At 37.9% G+C, this 23,854-nt stretch overlaps 6 protein-coding genes and 2 long non-coding RNA genes across 10 annotated transcripts; 3 read left to right on the forward strand and 5 right to left on the reverse strand.

Moving 5' to 3' along the window:
• Positions 1-60: 60 nt before the first annotated feature.
• Positions 61-1,371, reverse strand: LOC148294638 (uncharacterized). Of its 2 annotated transcripts, none has more exons than XR_015835778.1 (2): positions 898-1,371; positions 61-395 (listed from the first exon to the last, which is right to left on the reverse strand). It is a non-coding gene; the product is annotated as an uncharacterized LOC148294638 (long non-coding RNA). The 2 variants fall into 2 exon arrangements; XR_015835777.1 differs by having other exon boundaries at positions 806-1,371.
• A 75-nt stretch (positions 1,372-1,446) lies between these two features.
• Positions 1,447-4,543, reverse strand: LOC110754095 (F-box/FBD/LRR-repeat protein At5g56420-like). Its single transcript, XM_088253035.1, has 4 exons — positions 4,314-4,543; positions 2,679-3,563; positions 2,397-2,540; positions 1,447-2,304 (listed from the first exon to the last, which is right to left on the reverse strand). Exons 1-4 carry the CDS (start codon positions 4,356-4,358, stop codon positions 2,035-2,037), a joined length of 1,344 nt encoding a protein of 447 aa, XP_088109161.1. The 5' UTR covers positions 4,359-4,543; the 3' UTR covers positions 1,447-2,034.
• Positions 4,544-5,115: 572 nt separating this feature from the next.
• Positions 5,116-7,747, reverse strand: CAS (calcium sensing receptor). Its single transcript, XM_021955107.2, has 6 exons — positions 7,417-7,747; positions 7,041-7,286; positions 6,319-6,511; positions 5,855-5,996; positions 5,636-5,767; positions 5,116-5,523 (listed from the first exon to the last, which is right to left on the reverse strand). The coding sequence occupies exons 1-6, from the start codon at positions 7,642-7,644 to the stop codon at positions 5,271-5,273; spliced, it is 1,194 nt and encodes a 397-aa protein (XP_021810799.2). The 5' UTR covers positions 7,645-7,747; the 3' UTR covers positions 5,116-5,270.
• Positions 7,748-9,862: 2,115 nt separating this feature from the next.
• LOC110754098 (protein PPLZ02-like) lies at positions 9,863-10,671 on the forward strand. The gene has a single exon (XM_021955112.2). The coding sequence runs from the start codon at positions 9,975-9,977 to the stop codon at positions 10,647-10,649; it is 675 nt and encodes a 224-aa protein (XP_021810804.1). The 5' UTR covers positions 9,863-9,974; the 3' UTR covers positions 10,650-10,671.
• A 1,450-nt stretch (positions 10,672-12,121) lies between these two features.
• On the reverse strand, positions 12,122-14,264 carry LOC110754101 (uncharacterized). Of its 2 annotated transcripts, none has more exons than XR_002526235.2 (2): positions 13,580-14,264; positions 12,122-13,454 (listed from the first exon to the last, which is right to left on the reverse strand). It is a non-coding gene; the product is annotated as an uncharacterized LOC110754101 (long non-coding RNA). The 2 variants fall into 2 exon arrangements; XR_002526236.2 differs by having other exon boundaries at positions 12,226-12,600.
• A 521-nt stretch (positions 14,265-14,785) lies between these two features.
• Positions 14,786-15,752, forward strand: LOC110754100 (uncharacterized). Its single transcript, XM_021955114.2, has one exon. The coding sequence runs from the start codon at positions 15,051-15,053 to the stop codon at positions 15,453-15,455; it is 405 nt and encodes a 134-aa protein (XP_021810806.1). The 5' UTR covers positions 14,786-15,050; the 3' UTR covers positions 15,456-15,752.
• Positions 15,753-15,839: 87 nt separating this feature from the next.
• Positions 15,840-17,861, forward strand: LOC110754099 (EF hand calcium-binding protein family). Its single transcript, XM_021955113.2, has one exon. The coding sequence runs from the start codon at positions 16,232-16,234 to the stop codon at positions 16,712-16,714; it is 483 nt and encodes a 160-aa protein (XP_021810805.1). The 5' UTR covers positions 15,840-16,231; the 3' UTR covers positions 16,715-17,861.
• LOC110754078 (putative phospholipid-transporting ATPase 9) lies at positions 17,373-23,787 on the reverse strand. The gene is made up of 11 exons (XM_021955081.2): positions 22,784-23,787; positions 21,296-22,656; positions 20,980-21,090; positions 20,580-20,856; positions 20,229-20,317; positions 20,028-20,136; positions 19,466-19,675; positions 19,233-19,358; positions 19,017-19,115; positions 18,517-18,708; positions 17,373-18,331 (listed from the first exon to the last, which is right to left on the reverse strand). The coding sequence occupies exons 1-11, from the start codon at positions 23,174-23,176 to the stop codon at positions 17,702-17,704; spliced, it is 3,597 nt and encodes a 1,198-aa protein (XP_021810773.1). The 5' UTR covers positions 23,177-23,787; the 3' UTR covers positions 17,373-17,701.
• Between the last annotated feature and the right edge of the window lie 67 nt (positions 23,788-23,854).

A 23,854-nucleotide genomic window follows, 5' to 3' on the forward strand; every position in this document is an offset into this window, starting at 1 on the left:
AGGCCCTATATATATTTAAACTTAGTGATAACTCTCTTATTTTTCAACCAAGATCTAATCTGTCCATCGATTCAAACTTCAATATATTAAAATTTAGAATAAAAGGCTACAATGTATAAACAAGATAAATACTTATAACAATTCAATAAGTTCTTTTTCATCCAGCAAAATAAGTTCTTTTTCATCCACCAACAAGCAACCAACCAAAAGAAAAAAATTCTCTACATGCTGAATAGCCTAAGAAAAATAACATCAATCTATATGAAACCCTTTTGCATCCTTAGCAACCAGCAAAACAAAAATGTCTTTACATTCTCAATAGCCAAAGCAAAGTGCAGCAGCCTACTTGAATCTCTTTGCATCCTCAGCAACCAGCAAAATATCAACATCACCACCTGCAAGATAAGGTGAAAAACAACAAAATCACAACTGAAAAGGTATTATGTAAATGATTTTCTTCTTGCATTTTGAGAAGCAAAATCCTCAATGATGCTTTCAAATTCAAGCTTTTCTAACATCTCCTTTTCAATGGATAAGATTGCTAGCCCATTTAGCCTTTCTTGTGACATGGTAGACCTCAAGTAAGATTTCAATAATTTTAATTTAGAAAAGCTTCTTTCTGCAGATGCTACAGTCACAGGTACAGTCAATAGTATTCTATAGGCAATCAAAACATTTGGAAAACAATCCATATCTTTTACAAACTCTACAATTTCAAGTGTTGTGTTTACTGCTGATGGTAAAAGATATTGCAGCACCTGTAACTCTGAAAACAAATCACTTGCATCAACATCAGAAGACTCACCATTTCTTAAAGTAGTTTCAAGCTTCAGACAACAATTTTTCAATTCCTCATCACCCAATGATAAAAGCCCACACTTTCTGAAAACAAATTACCTTCAATTGATAAAAGCCCACACTTTGGATTTTGGAATCTCCCCAATCTACCAACAGAAAAATTAATTTAGGGATTCACAACTTTGTAACTTGTAGGAGAGAGGCTTAGATGAGATGAGATGAAGGGGATTCACAACTTTGTAACTTGTAGGAGAGAGAGAGGCTTAGATGAGATGAAATGAAGGGGATTCAAAATTCTGTAGAGGAAGAGGAAGAATAAGAAGAAGAATAAGAAGCACCAGCAAAAGCGACGAACTGGAGGAGTAGAACAGATGCAACGTTCTTCTTCTTGAGGAGTGGAACAGATGTTCTTCTTGAGCAGTGGAATGGAACAGATGCAAATGTTCTTTTTCTTGAGCAGTGGAATGGAATAGATCCAAATATTCTTCTTCTTGAAGAGTGAAACAGACCATCGTTGGTCTTTTTTTTTCTTTTCAAAATATTAAATTAGTTAATAGTTATAATAATCTAATATAATACTTACTAAAAAAAATAAATTTGGGCCCCTCTGAATATTGGGCCCAGGGCGATCGCACTGTTTGCCCCTGCCCAGGGCCGGGCCTGAGGAGGGTTAACTGTAATTGGCTTGGCCTGGACGGACTTGAGATCGGGAGGGAGTTAGATGTTGCCTAACGTAGGAAGTGGCCACACATATATATAGACAAGCAACGCAAGCAAGAAACTTGGTGGGTTAGTTCCAAGATTCCCACTTATACTAGGAGAGCTAGTCTCCTAGTCGACTATGGAAAGCCTTAAAACACCAATAATAACAAGGGCCGAAGCACAAATAACAACAAGGTTGGGCCGAAGCCCAATCGATCACCTGCAATCAGACACCACACAGATACGAGTCCACTTCAAGTCCATTTCTATCAATAAAGTTTGTTTTCCAACAAGAAAAAGAGAAAAGAAAAAAAATCCATCTTTCTCTTAACAAATCCACATCCACATTCGGAAACACTGAACATCTCTTCGCTAGCTGTACAGTCAAAATACCACAAAGGATATGCAAAACCAATGACATGTACATCACAAACAATATATTTGCCAAACAGAGTAAACTAGTATCTTTAACTAGAGCTAGAGGCATCTGAAACTTATAGCAGCAGGCATTTTCCGTTTAAGCTCGTGCAAAGCTTACCACCAAATAATTGCCTCCGCCACATCTTCATCACTGTCATCCACTAATTCACCACGAAATAATTGTCGGACAGAATTTATCACAACTTTCTTAAGAGAAACAATAGCCTTCGTCAAGAACATGACAATTTTAACAGCACTTTTACGACCACGAAAGCCTACAATTTCCACAACCTCCAAATGATGATGGGAGCATGTGTTAGCATCAGCAGGTTCCTTAAGACTTACTTCTCGATACATGAATTCTTCAGAATATTTGAATTGCATCTGCACCACGAAGCAAGAACCGTAATTTAAACAAGAACCAAGCACGCATATCTCAATAAAAAAGAGTGAACAAATAAAGCAAAAATACTGACCCTTATCACAAACTTCTGCATGTAAGAACATGCTTTCATGAAACAATTTATTTGTTCCAGAACCAGACTATCCTCTACTAGCACTTCCAATTCCAAATGTCTGATATTTGGTAACGCAGGAACAGAATACACCTCCCTATCAACCTGAAAGAAGAGAAGCAGAGAGTAAGGAAGGAACAATTAATTATTAAACGAGCTAGCTACACGTACAAAGCTGAGAACTACATACAATCCAATATAAATAAATCAAAACTAAAAACAACACATCATTTTTAAATGTACCATTCCATTCAAATCTATTCTGAGAGTATGGAGCTGAGAGAGACAGCCTGAGAGTTGAGTGAATAATAGAGCTCTGTGATCATCAGTAACCAAGCCATCACGCTCGGATATGGAAACCTCAACCAATTGTGGGACATTGCTCAACTCCAATTCTATAGGATACCCAGAATAAGAAAAAGAAACAAGCTTTGCTTCAGAAATCCAGATGTTCTCCAGCCCATCTTGCCAAGCTTCTATAGATAAATGCTTCAAATTCAAACCAAAAGGTGAACTAACTGTCAAACTCGTAAGATTTGGGCAATTAGACACTTCTAATAGCTCAAGGCAAGGGCAGTTAGACAACACAAATTCAATGTCTCTTGTTGTCACCCCAACACTTTTCAGATAAAGTTGTTTGAGAGCCCGATATTCACTGTATCCATAAGCTTGTGTCAAAACGTCACACAACCCATTTCCCAAATATGTCGATCTGTGTGAATGTGCAGAAAAGTCTAAGAAAAGAACCTCAACCCTTTTCTTGATTGCAAATTTGACCCACTTGTCAAGGAAAAGTCCGAAAGACAAATTCAAAGGGAAACATACCCTGAATTTCTCAAGGTTTGGGCCTATATGCCTCTCCACTACACCATCCACCCAATTTACAAACTGACACTGATATTGCTTATCTTCAAAGTCTTGGTCTTGGTAACGGCTGCAATGGGTTGAAGGAAAAATCATCAAATGCTTCATATAAACCTCAAAATCAAAATCAAGCACCAGACAAGAAGTCCAAACATATCGCCACTTGCGAGAAAGTACACTGGTTGCCACAGCTTCATTTAAGGGCAAGAGAGACAGGATCTGATCCAGAATATCATTTGGCAAATTCCACAAGGTGTCATGATCCTAAAGAACAGAAAACAAGTTTAAAAATGTTACTGGATGTCATTTCATTTCATAGTTGTATGAAAATTATTGAACATAATGAAAACACAAGGAAGTATTCAGAATTCGGGGGAAAGTCCCTTCAAAACTGAAATTCATTCAAACCAGACGAAAGCAGGGGAACAGGAGAGAAACATCCACAAAGTAGCAACATAAAGAGAGAAAATAGTAACTAAACCACAGATCAGTTTAGTAAAAGAAAAGAAAAAAATTAAAGTCGAAGAGGGGGATTAAAACCCATCAGAAACTAAAACCCGAACAAGAGATGGTGGGGTTCGGTTGACCCATAAATTGGGGGTGATTAATGGTTCTCTGAGGTTATAAAATTCGTTGAAAACATAAGTGTCTTTACATTTTCCTGTACACATTCAGAAAGTAGGATCAGATGAGGCTTTACATTTATACAATGGTTCAATGAAGTCATTGAATTCATTGAATACACAAGAATCTTTACGTTTTCCTATATGTATTCAGAAATTGGAAGTAATTAATAGTTCTATGAAGTAATTGAATTCATTGAAAACACAAGAATCTATACATTTTCCTATATGTATTCAGAAATTTGAGGTATTGAAGTTATTAAATGCATCGAAAACACAATTCTCTTTACGTTTCCCTGTACCCATTTAGAAATATCTGAGTTAATGCATGGTTCTTTGAAGTTCTTGATTTAATCTAATGACAGCTACACAAAGCAAAGTCTGCATTTACCTTTTGTTTCACGCCTTCAGAAATTGTGGCCTTTGGATTCTCCATAAATGTCTCTTGCAATCAGAGCTAGTGGTGTTTCTTCGATTTCTTGAAGGGCAAGCGAAGCGAGAGAAAGATGGAGGGTTAGGGTTGGGGTTGGAAATTGGAACTTGGAAGCTTCTCGAGAAAGTTAGAGAGAGAATTTGGGTGTTTTGTCGATTAGCGAGTTCGTGTTTGTTGCTTTTACAGAGCAGAGCAGAGAGTGTGCTTGGCAGAAGCTGAACTGAACCGCCAAAGAGAGATTTCAAAAGTCACTTTTCCTTTAAGTTTTCAGATTAATTACCTAAATACCCTTTCTCACTCAGCCTCAAAAGTTGGAGGTAGCCTTTATGGAATTTTTAATTATAACTAAGTTTATCAACTAATTTTTAATTAAACGGAGCCACGGCGTTTTATTGTTTTTCACTCGTGATATTATTATTGTTGAGTTATCTTTTAGATGGATCTCCTGTTTAAAGTTGAATTCCATTTAATTAAAGAATTCAAAGGCTCATTCTGGGTTACACAGCTGTTCTTTTTGGAAATTTTTTTGACAGCTTTTCTTCTAGGAAACGCTAATGGAAAGAAGAGTGGGACAAAATGTTCCTTTCCCAAATTGTTTCCCTTCATTCCTTCAATCATAGTGTGGTAACAACATAGTACAATGACACCCTGAAAGTGGTCTTAGGTTGCTCTTGAATTTATGGCGTATCTTTGCATAGCCTCCAAGCATGAGATGAGATGAGATGAGGGCATTCATTTACATATAAAGGCAGGCAAGAAATGAATTACAAAATAGACCAACTAACATCGATCAAAGAATAATTACACCAGAAATAATTCAAGGGGACTCTTCTCTAAATCAAGTATGCACATTAAGAGATGAGCATTTTCCAAGCAAAGATGACTTCAAAAAATAAAACAAATTTAGAAGCAAGTCTAGTCGGAGCCAGGAAGAAGCTTTCGACCAGACTGAGCTGCTGTGCTGCTACTAGTACCAAAACGTCTAACCCCTGCCGGGATGACTCTTGATGGAGAAAGGACCTCAGCAAAAGACAAATTGTATGAATCCGCCCCTAAACGACTCTGTAACCATCCCTTGCTTCCAGAGAACCCATCAGCTACAGTCCAACAGTTCTTAAAGCCTAGACTAGTTAATGCTCTTGCAACTATTTTGCCAGAATCCGAGTACCTATATTGTTTTCATGAAACGAAAAACAAGAACAAAATAATGTCATAACTTGATCAAAGAGAAAAACCAAATCAGGTAGTAAATAATGAATGTGGGTTATGAAAGAACCCACGAGTCCAAGATCACGATGTTGGAGCCTTTGTTAACTCTCTTGAGATAAGATATTTTCAATGCTGCTATCTCAGCCTCAACTTTCTTTGTATTTCTGACAAGACCTCGCAATTTGCTTGGTAGTTCTTCCAAACTGAAAAATCGAGGCAACCATTCATAGTTAAGAAGATGCAGAAAGGGTACAAACAAAAAGGTTGAGGAGGCTGGCCAAGTTACTCACGGAATAGCAATCATTTTGCTTTTGGCGCTAGATGGTAGGCGGGGAATGCCAGCCTTGTCCTTGTCCTTCTCTGGTCGAATATCGATCAGAAGGTAATTCTTTGTCGATATGAGATCAAGTGTTTGAGCAGGGGTAAGCGAACCTAGAGTTAGTACAACATAGCCGTAGCATGTTAGTCCATTCCATCCTTAATGCAGCTTCACTTGCATTGCATGCATTTAGTATCATAAGAGATGAGTCAATCATAAAATGTGGAGACAGAACATGAAATATGCACTCTTCAACCCAATCTATATCTTCTAAACATTAAGTACTTGAATACCACATTGGTCAATATGGTGCATAAGCATAAATGCAGGTATATATACTATTCAAGCAGAACAACTCATTGTTTATTCTTCTTTCAAATATGTTTAAACTTTTACAAACATGAATCAATTCTGTTTCATAATAAAAGCAGGTACCTTTGTAACCTCGGAGGCTAAAAGAGAGGGCAGACCAGATGGGAGGAAGAAGAAGGTATGTGAGGAATAATGCTCCAGCACTTCCGACAATCACAATAGGATCTGCTGATGAGATGGTCTGAATAGTTGATGAAGCAATGGGCTTTGCCTCTTCAATTACTTTAGTGGTCTGCCCTGCTGCATCCGCTACCATCTGAGACCACATTGATCATTCAGTCAGTGCATTAAATTTGAGAAAACAGGGTGTTTAGTACCCAAATCTATAGCTTATGATTATCCATTTTCCTATATATCATGGATTTACAATCTTACTCTCTCCACATAAAGGTATACGAAAGTGTTAGGAAGGATGTTCCACTAAAATTGAATGAGTGCATTGCATAGTGAACCAACTCCAACTACATTAAATTTATCAGTACATTCATTGGCATAGTGAATCTAAAACTAAAACATTTCCAAAAATTTCAAGTTTTAGAAATGAACATTGCATTCCTTATTAATATCTAAAATGCAGTCAGGTAGTTGAAATGGAACCCAATTTAAACCACACTAACAACTAAAGACAGATTCTCCACAAAATTAACGAGTTATTTTCAATTGCATGAGTTATGGTCTGAAGTATTGTGCTTGATTTCACTTAATTGTGTGCAGATTATTGCAGCCAAGGAGTGCCTAGCATTACTGCACAACTATTTAAGTGGAAAATGGAGAAAAGTAAACACCTTTGCAGCACCGAGAACAGGCTGTGTATCAAAGCCTGAGCTTTGTATTGCTTCTTGGGCTTTCTTTGAAACCTCAGAAATTGCAGGAGAGGCTATCTTCAGGGCCTGCTCTCCAGCCTGCTTCGCAATTGGCAATGCCACATCAATACCGGGCTTTACTGCATTTAAAATAGCTTCAAGAACCCGCTCTGTTCCGTCAAAAACCGTCGAACCCACTTGCTGAACCTGATCAATTGTCTTCTCCACCTTCAAGGAATAAAAATAAAAAAAGCAGGCAGCTTTAAGGAATTGGTGCCAACCCAAATCAAATAAAACAACTAAAAGAGAACCATTGTATCACTGCAATTTCAAATTGTCAAATATGAAATGTATTTACTTCAGTAAGGGAAGAGACTATCTGATCTTTGGAGAGGCTAAGACCCTTGGCTTCAAAGGGAGAGTTGAAGAGGGCTAAGAGAGAGATGGTGGTTGATGTCGGCAGTGAGACAGAGGTGGGTCTGAATTTGGGTTTGATAGAACATTTGGATGTGGCTGATAGCGAAGGAGAAGGAGGCAGGGAAGGTCTTGGGGTAGCTGAAGCCCTGATGGCCATCTCCACTGCCATCTTTACCACCCTCTCACAGTGTCAGTGGCAGGAGTTGAGTGTTTTGACTGTTGTTTTGGTTCATGGATTACACGGATATTTTGTGATCGGAAATCAGTGGCCAGGATAAGGGAAATTTTTGGCCAATGATAAAATGGCCTTCTATGATTGGCTTGTGATGTCCTATGTGGCATTCATTCTAATTAATTAGGTAAAAGACCCCATACCGAGCAATCCACTGCGGCCTCTCCACCAACCAGTAATGCTGAACTTAATTATCCGCTCACTACACCAATCCCGTGCAATAATACTGAATACCAACTCACTACACCAAAATTTAAGATACTAGCTTATTCCGCTAAATTTGAGACACCAACTAATGCGACAATGTTTCATTTGTTTGCATATTTTTGGCTTTATGTTACGCCAAACAGCCCCAGGATCATTAAGTTAGAAAGCATCAAGCGCACAGTGACACAATCAGGCAACATTGGCAAGGCCATGGTTCTATACCAGACACTCCAAATATGTGCAGAACTTTTGAAAAACAACGAATACATCACTTGAGCACATACGTACCGTACCCTCCTTGCAGTCATACTCATCTACGTATATGTAGCTCAAGAACTTTCACATTTGAGACTACAAGTCAATTTCCCAAAAATTGTTTTATAAACTGGTGCAACCTGTATTAGGGTCTTATTCATATCGGTGTGGCATGCCATCTCAAGTCAACTACGAACCATGGTTTTAAACAATTGTTGTGCTAGTGTATATACACTTCCAATGCAATGACTACTCTGAAGATTTTAAATTTCAATGCCCTCATGCATGATGACTTAGGCTAGAAATTTATTTTATGGCGAGTTAACTATTTTAATTTGGAAACAAAACAGAGGGTTGTCATGGCAATTTCTTTATGTCATGGCAAATCTATGAGAAATCCAAATCAGAATCTTGGCATTTGGCTGGTTCCAAAGCAATTATTTGTTTTAGGTGTAGGAAATTTCAGAAAACAAGACTCCCATGTCTACAAATGAAGCAAGCCAAGCCAAACCAAGAACCAGCTGAGAGAGAGGGAGAGTGAAAGAGAGCAAGTTTATAATAATAATAAAAAAGGGTTGTCAATGACAAAGCACATGAAGAATCCAAAAAAAAAAAAAAGCTAATAAAGATTCTGATTATTTTCAGAAGACAAGAATTCTGCAGGTATATATTCAAATTTTGAATACAAGTAAAACCAATGAAACAGAGAGCATATTCTGCATTAGGGACTTAAAAAAGACATCCATTATGTGACAAGTGCCAAACTTGTAGTATTTTAAAGTTAAATTAGCATCAGGCAGGTTGAATATAAGTTTGAAAGAAACACCGTGCCTCTGTTTGATTTTGAGCTTTTGAGGTGTGATTTTTGTTTCAAGCTGTTGGATGCATTATGCATACCACTTGGAGTATTAATCTGGGGAGTTTAATAATATACTAATCACGATGAGCCTAGCTTCTGTAGACACCTCATTGCCTTTGGACATTTCTGCAACTGGCTGAGCCAAATATTCCATCCCAGATCATCAACCTGGCAGCTGTCAAAATACCAAACTACCCTAAGATTTGCATGATCACGGTGTATAGATTTGGACACATGTCAATTATTGTACGCACCTATTCATGAGGGAGAATTCCAAATCATCTTCAACCTTTTCTGTTCTGCCAAACCCTAGGAAACATGCTAGCTACTACAACTCTGCATCCTACACCTTTGGTCTTATCTTATGTGCCAAACTACCTAACTAGTTCCTTTCCTTTCAACACCTCCATCATGGAACCACAAATATCTCATTCTAGAGAGGCTAATTATGACAATGAAGTTAGGTTAATTATGCATCTAATCATTAGAAAAAATAAAAACACACTTTATTTATATAACTTAAAATCTGGTCAAATAAGTACAGAAGGATATATAAATAAATCTGTCGAATGCATGCTTAAGATATATACCGTTCATCCACGCCTTTCCATACTACCATCCATGTCTTTTATAATAATGGTAATTAGAAGAGACCAAAACATTAATGCTTATCAACACTTGTCTTGGCGTTTTCAAAATTATTCATATATGTTAATCTTTTGATAAGAATCTGCATTTTTCTTGGGAGTTCTGTGAATACTGATTAATTAATTATAAATATATGGTATTACTTGGTGATAAAAAAACAAACCCAGATGAGACAATCAACATGCCATGATCCCTGTCATCATTCTTATAGTAGTCACTAATTCTATAATAATACATAATCAAAGATGCCTTCCCTTTCGTTTTAAAGCTAAACCAACCCTTGTAATCTCCTACTCTCATGGACAGCTTAGACAGCACAGAAGTCCCAGCTGATGACCAATTCCAAACAGAAACTTTCCAAGAAAATAAAGAGAGAATTAGTGCCATGAGAAAAGTGAACAGCAATAATATTAGTGGGAAAAGGTTCCTTGGAGTGAGACAAAGGCCATCAGGAAGATGGGTTGCTGAGATCAAGGACTCTTCACAGAAGCTGAGGTTGTGGTTAGGGACTTTTGATAGAGCAGAGGAGGCTGCATTGGCTTATGATAAGGCTGCTAGGCTTCTAAGAGGAAGGAATGCAAAGACCAACTTTCCATGTCACATCATGAATACTCATGAAGAAAATTGCAGCATCTTGAGAAAGAATCCGAGGCTTTATCAGCTCCTTCAGCATGCAATCATGAAGAACCATGCAATTGCAAGATCCTCGTCTATGAAGATTAATCCATGGGATCGAAACCAAATCAGAGGAATCGATTTCGATACACTTGTTGAAGAAACAATAGTTTGTTCTTCGAGTAGTAATACCTCTGGTCAAGATCATGATGATCATGAGGATAGAAATAAGCTTTGTGCACTTTCATTTGGTAGTTGTAAAGTTTATTCCTCTGTTGTTGTAGCTCCTTCTTTCAGCGCTTCTTCTCAAACTCAATGTCAACAGGTGCATGAAGAAAAAGGTTATCAAGAGGCTTAATTATATATTATTCACTTTGTCAGCTCTGTGTTTCATCCTAGCTTAGCTAAGCAAATTGGGTTGTTAAAAGATCTCTATTTTGTGATCAATCATCAATATGAGAAACAAGAAAACAATTCAAGGTAATCCTTGTAATTAAACCGTGTTATTTTGTTTTTCTGAGTTTGGAAATGATTAATTTGTTTTTGTTCTGCCATGCATTTACCTCAAATTTCAAATATAAGTACATAAATTTATAAAAAGACAAAGGAGCTAGAGTTTTGTTTGCATATGCATGTGTGATAGCATTCATTACTATATGCGAAAATATTACCTTTATTTTATTTCTTGTACATGTAGCTAGATAGTTTTAACATCCTACGCAACAAGGACATGTTCGATGGAATCATCACAAGAAAAGAACAGGACAACAACAAAAGTCTATTGGTCAATTTTTGTAAGAACCTCACAAGGAAGAAGTTGTAGGCGTGAAGAGAAAGAAGACTTTAAAATAAAAGAGAGTCTATTGATACATTATACGATTAAATGATAAGAAGAATTGAAATGAAGAAGAGAAAATGTGCAAAGGAAAGGAATATATGTTGAATTTTCATAAAAAGCATAATAATTAATCAGATTCAGCTAGTTTTGAGATTTGAAAAACCATCATTAATAAATGCAGAAGCTTGAAATCCCGATAAAAACATATCAAGACAAGAGAGCAAGTCAACAACTTTGGCAAAACTAAATACATCTACAATTTTAAACCTAGTTCTTGTCTCAACTTGGGTTTGTGAAAATAAACAAACATATAGCCATGGGTCTGTAATTGTATTAGGGTTTGGTGTGACGTCCCACTTCCACATTCGAAATGTCCATTTCATGCCTGAAAGTCAGATGATATACACGAGTTATATATTCTGTTTATATAAGCAGCCTAACATACAGAAACCAAACCAGTTGCATAATTGACAATTGATTCTGTGTGCATGCAACTTGCAAGTGCCCGTTTTCTGTAGCCATATACATATGACAAATTGGCCTTCGTTATCGTTCATAATATCAACCAACATGGCATGGCCATGGTGGTCATTTTCAATGGCACACCTTGCAAAGCCCCCACCACCATCCTCCCCTTCTCATAATAAGATTCATAGCCATCGTCAATGTCGTTTTCATTATCGCCACAACTATTTCGTCAATAAATAAAAGCATCATCGTTTTGTTGTGGGGTCCTCTCATGATGCAACACACAGATCCAACCTATATTCAATGAAACAAATCATTGAACGAGAGTTTCTTACCATAACCAAGAACGAGAGTACAAAACGCCAGCACGAAAGTAGAATTAAGTTATTTGCCACTTTCATGATTTTTCATGGTTTGGGGACTATATCAAGATCCCATAAAACCACGGGCAACTAAATCTCGAACCTGTTTAAGAAAGAAACACTAAATTGGAAATCCAGGTACATGCAATAAACCAGTAGCAGTTGCCACAATCAGATGGGTGATTTCATTGTTAAAATCCCAGAAACCAGAACAACATCGAAGCCAAATCTCCGTCGAAACTGACCAAAATGGCAGAGGGAGCGGGAAAAAAAAAACCGCAAACAATTTATATTACTCGATAGAATTACAAGGCAATGAATCAAAATAGGGGGCTGAACAGAATATCCACAGCTTACAAACATTGGCCCTGTCCCCGGCTCCTACCTACAATTCCACAATCTGATTGGTTCCCATACGATTGTTTCTGCTTTACTAGTTCTAACTATGGTACAAGGAATTTGATACCAGATTCTAGAAGTAACATCAGACCTACAAGATTCTCTGGCAACTTGCTACTCCATAACTGTAATTTCCCCTCACGTTCATGCAGTAATGACGTTATGTCTCCCAAATGGAGACTTTCATTCCAAGGAACTTTATCCATTAAAAGAGAAAGAAACAAGTTCAAACTTTTGACCATCTGCTCAAGAAAATGACAAAATAATTGGAAGCCGATTAATTACCATGAGTATCCAATTTCAAGAACCAAAAAAGAGGATAAAAAGGAAAAGAAGAAAAAAATTCCCCTTCTTTAGCCAATCCTTCAGCTCTCTTTGACTAAAGGAAAAGGAGAGAAAAAGATTAATACATAAGACTAAAAGTGACATTGCATTAAAATCCATGCATACATAATTTGGAAACAATACATCAATTAAAAGCAAAGAAGACAACTTAATTCCACAAATACAGAAGTATTAAACTTAAAAGAAAGCAAAATGTTTTGAACAACATAAAAAGTATACATAGATTTCTAGCGAAAGGGGAAGAGGAAGAACACAACAGAAAACCCAGCTTTCTATTGAAAGAGCAAGTTCCATCACAAAGACTACATGTAAGGTTACTTGAAGACAAAATTCTACCCACGATTAAAAAATAATAAAGAATTCTAAGCATTTAATTCACCCCCAAAGCTTCTCACCGAAAAATGAGAAGCACATCAGTTTGGTATCATGATAACCATTATGACGAGCAAAACAATGGATCACAGAAACACCCACTGCGCACTCTGCTGAGGCAGACATGCGAGTAAATCTTTGAAAGGAAGATTTGTAGTCCAAAAATTCAGTCATCTCAACATATATATATACACCACATGATAATCAACTTTCAGGTCAAACAAAACTGTTAACCAGCATGGGAAATAGAAAATTTACATCAATACATTGAACTTGTACAATAAAATATAAAACTTTAAGAACAAAGCAAGTCATAGATCATCTGCGTGCAGGTTAAGAATTCAGGAAACAAAAGGCAACCAACCACCAATTTGATTCCCTGCAGCCAACCAACCAACAACAGCAAATACAAACAAGATAACAAAGGCAAATCACCAACCATTCTGGTTGCTGCGGAAGCAGAGAAACCAAAAATGACAAACAAAAAAAAGTCTGTGTCTTTACCTTCTAGAAATAAATTAACAGACTTTTTGCCTTCTGGGTCCCGGTTAGAGGCTCGTACAACATCAAACTTCAAACAGAGCAAGTTCAGAAATACAAGAAAAAAGAAAAACACCAGAATGAGAGAGTGAGCGCTGGATGCAGAGGTTTATCGACCGATTCATGTTTTGTATTTTCACAACAAATCTCAGGAAGAGATCGATGAACCGCTGCCTCCAGTGACTCCACCCCACCAAAAAAATTATTCCATTAAAAAAAAAACCAAAAACCAAAAAATCAAAAGGTCAGTAGCTGCAAACGATTGAACATAACGTGTCAACCACCATAGATCTAATCTAAGAAACAAACAGATCTCACAACATTATAATAATACATACTTACACTTACACATACGTGTATTTATAGAGAGAGAAAACCAGGAATTTGAAGAATCACGTCACCGGGTTTTGCTCACTCACTCACACAACACACAGAGCCTCTCTCTCTCTCTCTCTCTCCCTCTCTCTTTGTTTGCTAATAAGGAAGCCACGGACGGAATGTCGTACAGTCACTTTTCCAGGGGTATTTTGGGATCACTGATTTGTTTGAATTTACGTTTTTACCCTGAACACTGGCGCGATCTCTGTCCAGCAGCTGGAGGACAAAACGATGTATGGGAACGACATGTCGTCTGAGGACAATCTCATTTTGTTTGCAAAATGACCATATGGGGTTCGGATATCGTTTGATATTCCATCTTCGTAAATAAATTGTACCTCATGCGAATGATCTCAACCATCCATGAATGTTGAATCCTTAGTGGGACCCACAGCTTGTACAGCTCAGATCGTACATGCGAACTGAAGCCAATAATCCCTCCAGCCCAAAGCCGTCTAAACCGTCGGGCCTGAAATTAATTTCATCAAAGCTAAGTTGGGCCCGAAATTATGCAATTGGGGTTATTTTGGAGTCACTTTTCTTTAGATTTATTATTTTTGTTTTTAGTACAAGCGATAGACAAGTTCATTATTTTATATAAAGAGTAGTTTAGAATCTCGCTTGTATTAATTAAAAAAGAACTCAAATAACGTTTGATTATGCTATTTGTATTTGTGGAGTGGAGAGAGGAGTTTAAGGTTTTCTTTTGTTCTTTGCCTTTTTGACAGAAAAAAAAAAAGATGAGATACATTAAGCTAACCACATGACATGGGATTCACTTTGAACACAGGAATCTCAATATTTATCTATACAGGAACAGGATGATGCATAAGTCTGCTTTGTTGATGAGGCCATGTATAAGCAAAGCAAACTCCACACCCTAAAAGTAGAGAAAAGATAAAGAAGATGAAAAAGAAAGCCACTGCTTTAAGCCCTTTCCACGTTGTCTTCCACTCATAGGCATTGGCACTTATGGACAGAGCGGGGCAGCAAATGTGTTAGCTTATCATCTAACTCTTACAACAAAAACCAAGCACAACATAGACATACAAGAGCCATGGAAACATCATCACAAACTCTGCCTGATCAGCAGCCAGCAGGACAAAGCTTGAGCAGTAATTATCCGCAAGCCGTGCCATTATCTTCTTCTTCTTCTACATCTGGTTCTGGTTCCATTGGGCCATTCTTTGCAGTGATCTCTGTCCTAACGGTGCTTGCGTTTCTGTCGTGCGTTTTGGGGCGGAAGTTGAGTCGTGATCAGACGGTACTGAGGCCATTGGAGAGCATCAACCATGGCCATAGGATTAGCTGTGCAGGGTGGTTGAAGCGCAAGTGCAGGCAGCTGCAGTGCATGGTTTCTCATCATGATCTGGAAGTTGGACCAAATCTAAAGGTGATCGTTGATCCTAAGGTTAAACAAAGTGAAGAGGTTCCTCCACCACATCCACCACCACAGCCTTGAACACAACTTTCAACTTTGTGTACGTGTTTTTTGTTGTAAGTGGAGATTATAGCTAGGGAGATGATTCATGTACCATTTTAGAATAACTGACCACTCTCTGCTGCTGTTCAGCTGGGAAATTTGTTTGATCATAGGATTGATATATTTGAATATGAAAATCTTTTGCTATAATTGCAATACTCGACGCATCTGGTGTTGAAGGTTTAGAGACCAAGCCACCTCAACTGAGCTGTACATGGGATCCAGCCTTGCACTTGACCAAATGAAATATACCTCAATTAATCTTTTCCTTTTTTTGATTAAGGTGCATTGATTCAATGAAAAGAAATGAAGAACTTAATGTGAACTTATTGTTTTCTAAATTATAATTCAGATCTTACCAAGAAACCGGGGCATAATTTTAAAAGACAATGCCAGAATATAAGGCCAAAATTTAGCTTCCTTCCTAGAAGTAGGCACGCATGAAAAGAGAGCCTTCCGTTCCATATGCGTGTGACAAAAAAGGCAAAAACGAAACCACCGACTCATTTTCCTGTCCTTAGGTGTCTCCACACAACCATATTTAGCCTTCAAATTTTCAATCACCACCCAAAAAATCACACCCTCTCTCTCTCTCTCTCTCTCTCTCTCTCTCAAACCACATTCTCCTCCTCCTCCTCCTCCTCCTGCTGCTGCGGCACCACAATTGTCACATTGTGTTACAATCTCTCTTGTCATTTTTGTGCACATTGTGTCATATTATTAGTTGTCATTGTTGTTAATATAGGACTAAACTAATGCCTGCACTAGCAGTTGATCAACTCAACCAGTTAAGAGACATCTTTGCAAGATTCGACATGGACTCAGATGGCAGCCTCACCATTTTGGAGCTCGCAGCCCTCCTCCGGTCCTTAGGCCTCAAGCCCTCAGGTGACCAAATCCATGTCCTGCTTGCCAACATGGACTCAAACGGAAATGGCTCCGTGGAATTTGATGAATTGGTCAGTGCTATATTGCCTGACATGAATGAAGAAATTTTGGTAAACCAAGAGCAACTATTGGAGGTTTTTCGGTCCTTTGATCGTGACGGTAATGGATATATAACTGCAGCAGAGCTAGCAGGGTCCATGGCCAAAATGGGTCAACCGCTAACGTATAAGGAGCTAACAGAGATGATCAAAGAGGCTGATACAGATGGAGATGGTGTCATTAGCTTTAATGAATTTGCCACCATAATGGCAAAGTCAGCCTCAAGTTTTCTAGGCCTTCCTCCCTCATGACCAGAGGTTCCTGGTACATGCTATAGTTTTGGCCCTGTAAACATGTTAATCTCTAATGCATTGCATCATCCCACGAAGAGAAAATAAAATTTTCTCGTCTGCTTGACTAATCTTAGATTATAGAGACTTTTTTTTTCTTTTTCTTTTCTGTCCGCCAAACTAATATGCTGAGTACTTTTTTCTTTTCTCCAATACATTTCATTGGATAATTTTGTTGCTATTAGTTTTATGTTTACAAATAATTGAAAAAGAGTCCCTTGTCAATGAACAGGGATCCAAATTAGCCTACAGAATTCTTGTTTTTTTTTTTTGGTGATAGGAGGACCTAATCCTTTCTTTTCTAGATTTGTTTATAGAATTAATCTGAAACCTGCATTTGTTTATAGATTTGTTTATGCACAATGGCATTGGTATATATCTCTTGGATACCTTTTCTTAATTTTCTTTTCCTGAGAAATTAACCAGTCATCTTTGCTTCAACCTTCCTTGAATTGCGGTACTCCTAAGTTTCCCTTTCTTGGATTTGGGACGACGATGCCCAAAGAAGAATTACTTCACAGAAGAAATACATTGTTCTGCTGAAGAGATTTTCTTAGTTTGTAAAGCAGAGAAAGATTGTAATATAGTCATTTAGGAAGCAATAGCATCAGCTAGAAGATACAATAAATAAATAAAAAAAATTCTTATTGAATTGAATTAAGCTGATATTGTGCGTTATGGTACATCTGATACATCATACATGATACAATAGGTTGACCAGACTTTTCTCTACATGAACTCCAAAATTCAAAGCTACAGTTTTGGAGCTTCTAGCTTCTAGACATAGAACTATCCTAAGCAAAAACTTGGAAGGACAAACCTTAATCTCTGGGACACATTTGCTTGTCATGGAGCACAACTACAAGACACTCTTAAATCAATATGTAAAAGAGAAAAAACTCCTCTTTGGAAATAATGTACATTATCTTATGATAAGAATGTGAAAAATTAAAGGCCCTCGAGCTTCTCTTCAAAGCGTTTAGATGTCGCTTCAATGCGGGCTGTGTAACCTACTGTTGTGGGTCTTATGGATCTCTGGCGCACCATATGACAGAACTCAGGGTCATCTGATTGCCCATCTGTTCTTATCCATTGTATCATCTGATGATACATGGGGAAAAACCTCATTTGGATGGCTGCATAAGTGAAATATGGTAGGAGGGAAGATACCAAAACAAATAGAGTGAGAAGCCAATAAAATGGAGCTGGTGCACAGGCTTCAATGAAAACCTTATAGGCAGTGGTTGATATGTCAGGGTCCAAGGCTCCATATGCCAACTGGAAAATATACCAGAACACAATGCCACCCCAGATGAAGAGATGTTGAATATATGTGAAGTAATTGATGGATAGTGCCATTTGACAGTTCACGGCCCATACAACGCATGAGTACATCGTGGCCCCAAAGATTTCGAAACCAACAACTTGCCCACCTTTACGAAAAGCTTGACTACCCATTGCCACAAGGCAGAAGAAGAAGATTATGGTAGCAGTCAGTACCCCATTCATTGCCCATCCAAGTATCCGGAGCCAGCTAAATAAGACATTTTGTGCACCTTCTTGGTACAATAGAGGGAACTGTAACATTGAGACAAGACAAAGAGAGACTAAAGATCAGCATATGATCATATGATATTAGGTATGGACACAGGACATATTCAGTTTTAACCAATTATTTCTGATGTGAAATAAGCTTCTATGAAGAAAACAAAATCTCAATCCACATGAAATGACAAATAAAAGGCATAAGTGCATGGACCCACCTTGAGACAGAACTTGGCTGAGACATCTTGATCAAACACTCCCAAGGCAATTACCGGAAGTGATGTGAAGAAGACATTATATAGTGACAGATACCAATCATTGTATGCAGTTTGTCCCGAGAATGAAGCATAAATCTCAAAGAAGAAAATAGTAAAGCCAAAAGCAATGTTCTTGTAGAAGAAATAGCATATCTGTCAAAAAAGAAAAGGAGTATGTCAATCATTTCAGCTTTTCTGAGACCAATAAAATTAAAAAAGCCACATTATATTCTAAATATAAGGAGTCTGCATTTCTTTGCCTCTCCACGCGCAGGATGGGATTGCACCTGAGGCAGTGTGTTAGTGTGAGATCATTTCTTAATAACTTGAGCTTCTGAGGTCTAACAGTTGTCTAGCAAGAATGATGGAATCCACAAAAGATTCTAGATCCATCACAGATTAATACAAAATAAAATACCATGAAAAGCTAAGATTCAAATTTTATGAAGAAAAGAATTTACCATTGACGAGATTCTTCTGTAACACCAATGTCCATGTACAAGTAACAGGCGCTCCAAAAAACAGAACTGTGCAATTGCAACATCACTTGACATGACAGCCTGAAATTTTGGGTTGGCAGAAAGGATAAGTCAGAATTCATCAAGAGAAACAAAATTTCAAATGGGAGCAACTCATGATGCAACAAAAACACTTGGTGCAACTTGTTAAGCAGTTACCTGCATTCCTTCAACACCGCTGATACCAACTCCAATATCTGCCTCTTGAAGCATTCCAACATCATTTGCCCCATCACCAATTGCCAGAGTTGTGTTGCCATTTCTCTCTTTTACCAGTCTTGTAACCTGCATTATTTTAAATAAAACTATTTTGGACTTGATTCTTTTTAAAATCATAGACCAAGCAAATGGTTTAGACGTGTTGGAACTTATTTCGGGGGAGGGGAACTTACAAGTGCTTTCTGTTTGGGAGATGAACGACAGCATATAACAGATGCGCAACCGATGGCAAGCTCTATAAAGAGGTCCTTGACATCTTTTTCTAAGGCATATGCGAGTGAAGTCCCATCAATAATCAAAGCCAATGCCTCAGAGTTCTCATCTGGTGAAGTGAGCAAAGCCTTTCCCTCATTTATTTGATGGACAACACTTTCCTTCAATGCCTAAAGAATCAGAAAGGTTTCATCAAACACCCACAGCATGACAGTTATCAGCCAGGAGATAACAGTTTCAAACACTAGCATGCTAAAAGTCCTAGTTAAGCGTCAATGCAGTGACCAAAACAAGTGTCTAGAAATGTACTAGATAAGCGTCAATGCAGTGACCAAAAAAAGTCCTAGGTGCAAGTGATATTCTCTGCCATGGTTGTTTTGTATAGTGGACAATTATTGTTGAAGTGAAAGGGACAATCCTAGAGATTTGTTATAACCCTAAGTTCGCCCTTCCTATCAACTACCTTTAGTGCACAACCAATACAAAAGGAAAAACAAATATCCCATAAGAAACTTGATTTACCTTGGCAACCATGGACTTATCCTCCACCTTCTCTAATGCTTTAACTTCTGGAGTCTCTGAGCTTATTACTATTTGTTTCATTCCTTGTCTAAGCAAACTGCATGCATATCTGGAAGGAGCAACAACAATGAAAAGGTATACGGTGAGAAATGCTTCTATACTGGAATCCATCTACTGATACAAATCAGTCACAAATCATACCCAATATTAATTGCCGTCTCCATTTTATCTCCAGTCAAAACCCATATCTTAATTCCAGCCTGAGCAAGCTTGTCAATGCATTCAGGAACCTATTCAGCACAGAAAGAACAAAAAAATGAAATTTAGTCTTGAATAAAATACAAATCTCCAACAAAGTCATTACCTGTATTAACTACTGAACATAACAAACCAATATGTACTAATGTTTGGATTGCTTGGGAGCTAAAAATATGTAGTAATTAGAGGCAAAAGCAATTATGCAGTAATAGTTTTGCTGACAACCAAGACTTTACAACACATTTATGCAAGTATCTGAGTCATTTTTTCACTGTAATGTAAGTTAAAACTCACCCCATTTTGAAGTTTGTCTTCAACTGCAGTAGCACCAAGAAGAATCAAATCCCTCTCTATCTTCTCTGAAACTTGCTCGACAATTTCCTCCCGGTCTGAACTAACCAAGTTTTTGGCCTCAGTAAATTCTTTGTCGAATTCAACATATTCTTCTTCATCAAGTTCACGATATGCAAGTACCAAAGTCCTCAAACCAGCATCAGCATACTCGTTAATGTGTTCCTTAGTCTTCTCTTCGAACTCCCTCCCATTCTTTGCAAGTCTTTCGAACATGACACTGCTTGTGGGATAAACAAATAAATATCATGTTTTTCTAAGTTTAGTCAACTTTTGAAATTAGGAGCACCATAGTAAAATGAACTTTGGCACACACTTTCAAGCGAGGAATAAGTTTACAAACCTGTCAGCACCTTTACAAAGCAGTAGTATCTTTCCCTCTTCAGTTCTTATGATCACAGACATCCGCTTTCTAGAACTACTGAACTCCAGTATGCTCAAAAGCTTATAAGCTCTGAGAACAAAAAATAAAATGTATGCACTTAAATATTTATTTGACAAAAACTCAACAATAGCTTCAGAACAACATATATCATAGCAGCTAAACTGCAGTAAAAAATAAATTTAAAAAAAAAAAAAAAACCAAACATGTTAGAACAGAGAATCTAGTAAAGTTATTTTATCCATATTAGTAAAAAGTCCAAGTGCAAGAAGCTGACCTTTCAACCTTCCTTCCATAAATGGGATCCAACTCATGCACCGAAATGCTTGTTTGAGTCCTATTATAAAATTCAAACCCCAGCTCTCTTGCTGCAATCACAAAAGCTGCCTCATCTGGTGATTCAGCTTCATATGATACTCTTCCGGTTTCTTCATCAATATCAGGTATTGCAGTATGACAGATAGCTAGTAACTGTAGAAACTTCTGGATTATGTCTGCACGAGGCTCATTAACCCAATGGCCATTCATGATCCTTTCATCCCTAAAATTAAAGCCCTTTATCAATGACTTGGCGACAGTCAAGTCTTCAACATGACTCTCTTCTTCTGTCACCTCTTCAGCTAAAGATGACTTAGATGAGCCTTTTCTCCCGGCTAAAGCTCTCTCAACTTCTGTAACTCCACGCCCAAAAGCAGTCCCAGCAATGGAACACTTGATAAATTCCATTGAGTTGCAAGTCAATGTTCCCGTCTTATCTGAAAGTATAGTATCAACTTGGCCAAGTTCTTCATTCAAGTTCGAAGTACGGGCTAGGGCTGGCTGGTCAGTTTCCTCATAGTACATGTGCAGATCCTGGTTTATGAAAGTGCACTGAAGAACTTTGACAATTTCTATTGATACATACAAGGATATGGGAATCAAATAACTATACAACATAATGGCAGTTAAAAATTGCAAAATTGCTGCAACTGGTGCCCTCGTCGGATCATAGTAAACTGTGGTGTCATCTGGTCTGAGGTACCATCTTATCATTCTTCCATTTTCGAGGTCTTTCCTAGTTGTAACCCCAAAGACAGTAGCCCCAACAAATGACATCAAAACTAAGAGGAAAAACAAGAAGTAGATAATCTTATCCATCCTCTTCTCAACTTTGCTTCTCTTGGAAGGTGGAGCTGTTGAGTTTTGCATAACTTTTGTGTCATGACCTGTGAAGATTACCACCCCATACACAAAATCTGTGTTTCGTAGCTTGGAGTCCCTAAGCAGAAGCTGCTGGGGCGTAAGAGGGTACGGTTGCTCTTCAATCTCCAGACTGCCTACAAATGAGTACAAGTTTGCATTTGGGTCTTCACATCGGATTACACCCTTGAAATTATCGAAGCTCGAGTCTTCATGCAGATTAGAAGTTGCTTCCAGTGCTTGTTTTAATTTCAAATTAGTTTCCCCATCAAGATTGGTGGTCTCTACATAGCAAAGTGCCTCATCATAACTTGATGAAAGTAAGATAAGATCAGCAGGAAAATATTCGTCCTTTTCAACCTTCACTATATCCCCAACTTTCAAATCCCTCCACTTAGTATACTCAAAAACTCCATCACCATGATGCACCCTAACTTTCCTGTTGTTCATTTCAATATCCTGATAGAAGTTTTAAAAGCTAGATTAAAGACCTTGGTTACTAATCTAATTCTATAATAGCACTAAATAAATATAGTCAAATACAGAAACAAATGCATCAAACAAGGTGTTGATATAGAAAGTTTACCTGTCTTTTGCGCCTCCAATCTTCAACAGCCTCTTTCCCCATTGTAACTCCGATCACAACAACGAGAGGGACGACGTTGCTGACAGCAGAGTAAGGAGAAAGTGATGTAAAAGACAATATTGCACAGATGAGGAAATATATATTGGCAACCCTTCTGAATTGCTCAAACAGTGCTTTTGGTAAGAATGTAGCAAGTCTGTACTTAGTGGTTCTAACATAATTGCTTTCATAACTGTGAGCAGTGGCCTCCAAGCAGTCAGGGTCGTTGCAGTAAACTACCCGTGAGAAGCCAGGACCTCCAATCCGTGAATGCTCGCCATTGAATGATGCTTTCCCACATGAGAAGGCATGGATTCTGCCAAAATGCTGCTTCTTTCTTCTACCACCGCCCATTTTCTGCAGCTAACACTTCCCACATAAATTGTGCAAACACAGAAAATGATTCCCACTCTACTGAACAACTGATCAATCCACCCAAGAACCCAACAACCAGTTTTTGACCAAGATGCTTCAGTGCCTGCCACTGCCTAGCAACTTCTTGAACCAGAGCCCAGCTGGCTGGTGAGATGAGAACAAATCTCAGAAAGTTGCCCAATTCACAACTCAGTCACCCAAGAAACAAAGACCAAAGACTGACTGATTGAGAAAAGCAAAACAGGAACTTCAGCTAACTACCCCAAGAAAGGCCAAGAGGAACCAACCCAAAAATAGAGTGATCTGGAAACAGTAAGAAGAAAAGTTCTTTAGCCAAAATAGAAATGTCCTAAAAGAAAAAAATGCAAAACAAGATCTTCAATGATGAAGCTTGTAATCAAAATTCACATAGTCTTCCACTTCATATTTGGAGACTCTGTGAAACAGGACGAAAAGGTATGTTGAGGCTTGCCTCACTTGTGCTTTTGATTTTTTTTTAAAGTGGCTGGCTGCGGGATGACTAGTTTGCCAAGTTTGACTTGTAGCTAGAATCGCCAAACTTTGAAAGTGGAAATGGGCTTCCCATGGGAACTACTCAACTACTTCATTAAATTAAGAATGATTTCCAACCTTGAAAACGCTATCTCAAACCAAATC

The sequence above is a fragment of the Prunus avium genome, chromosome 5 (genome assembly GCF_965620075.1).
Source record: "Prunus avium chromosome 5, drPruAviu1.hap1.1, whole genome shotgun sequence".
Lineage (NCBI taxonomy): Eukaryota > Viridiplantae > Streptophyta > Magnoliopsida > Rosales > Rosaceae > Prunus > Prunus avium.

What these genes read in the sequence shown, in the direction of transcription:
- LOC110754078 (XM_021955081.2), bottom strand. Translation starts at nt 23,176, where the DNA reads ATGGGCGGTGGTAGAAGAAAGAAGCAGCATTTTGGCAGAATCCATGCC. An exon ending in TATGGAAGGAAGGTTGAAAG is followed by an intron (nt 21,091 to 21,295) that starts GTCAGCTTCTTG and finishes TTTTGTTCTCAG; the next exon opens with AGCTTATAAGCTTTTGAGCA. An exon ending in GCGGTGTTGAAGGAATGCAG is followed by an intron (nt 19,116 to 19,232) that starts GTAACTGCTTAA and finishes CCAAAATTTCAG; the next exon opens with GCTGTCATGTCAAGTGATGT.
- CAS (XM_021955107.2), bottom strand. Translation starts at nt 7,644, where the DNA reads ATGGCAGTGGAGATGGCCATCAGGGCTTCAGCTACCCCAAGACCTTCC. An exon ending in CTGTTCTCGGTGCTGCAAAG is followed by an intron (nt 6,512 to 7,040) that starts GTGTTTACTTTT and finishes ATGTGGTCTCAG; the next exon opens with ATGGTAGCGGATGCAGCAGG. An exon ending in AGCAAAATGATTGCTATTCC is followed by an intron (nt 5,768 to 5,854) that starts GTGAGTAACTTG and finishes TCGATTTTTCAG; the next exon opens with TTTGGAAGAACTACCAAGCA.
- LOC110754095 (XM_088253035.1), bottom strand. Translation starts at nt 4,358, where the DNA reads ATGGAGAATCCAAAGGCCACAATTTCTGAAGGCGTGAAACAAAAG. An exon ending in GAATAGATTTGAATGGAATG is followed by an intron (nt 2,541 to 2,678) that starts GTACATTTAAAA and finishes CTCTTCTTTCAG; the next exon opens with GTTGATAGGGAGGTGTATTC. An exon ending in TGCAGAAGTTTGTGATAAGG is followed by an intron (nt 2,305 to 2,396) that starts GTCAGTATTTTT and finishes TTCGTGGTGCAG; the next exon opens with ATGCAATTCAAATATTCTGA.
- LOC110754099 (XM_021955113.2), top strand. Translation starts at nt 16,232, where the DNA reads ATGCCTGCACTAGCAGTTGATCAACTCAACCAGTTAAGAGACATCTTT.
- LOC110754098 (XM_021955112.2), top strand. Translation starts at nt 9,975, where the DNA reads ATGGACAGCTTAGACAGCACAGAAGTCCCAGCTGATGACCAATTCCAA.
- LOC110754100 (XM_021955114.2), top strand. Translation starts at nt 15,051, where the DNA reads ATGGAAACATCATCACAAACTCTGCCTGATCAGCAGCCAGCAGGACAA.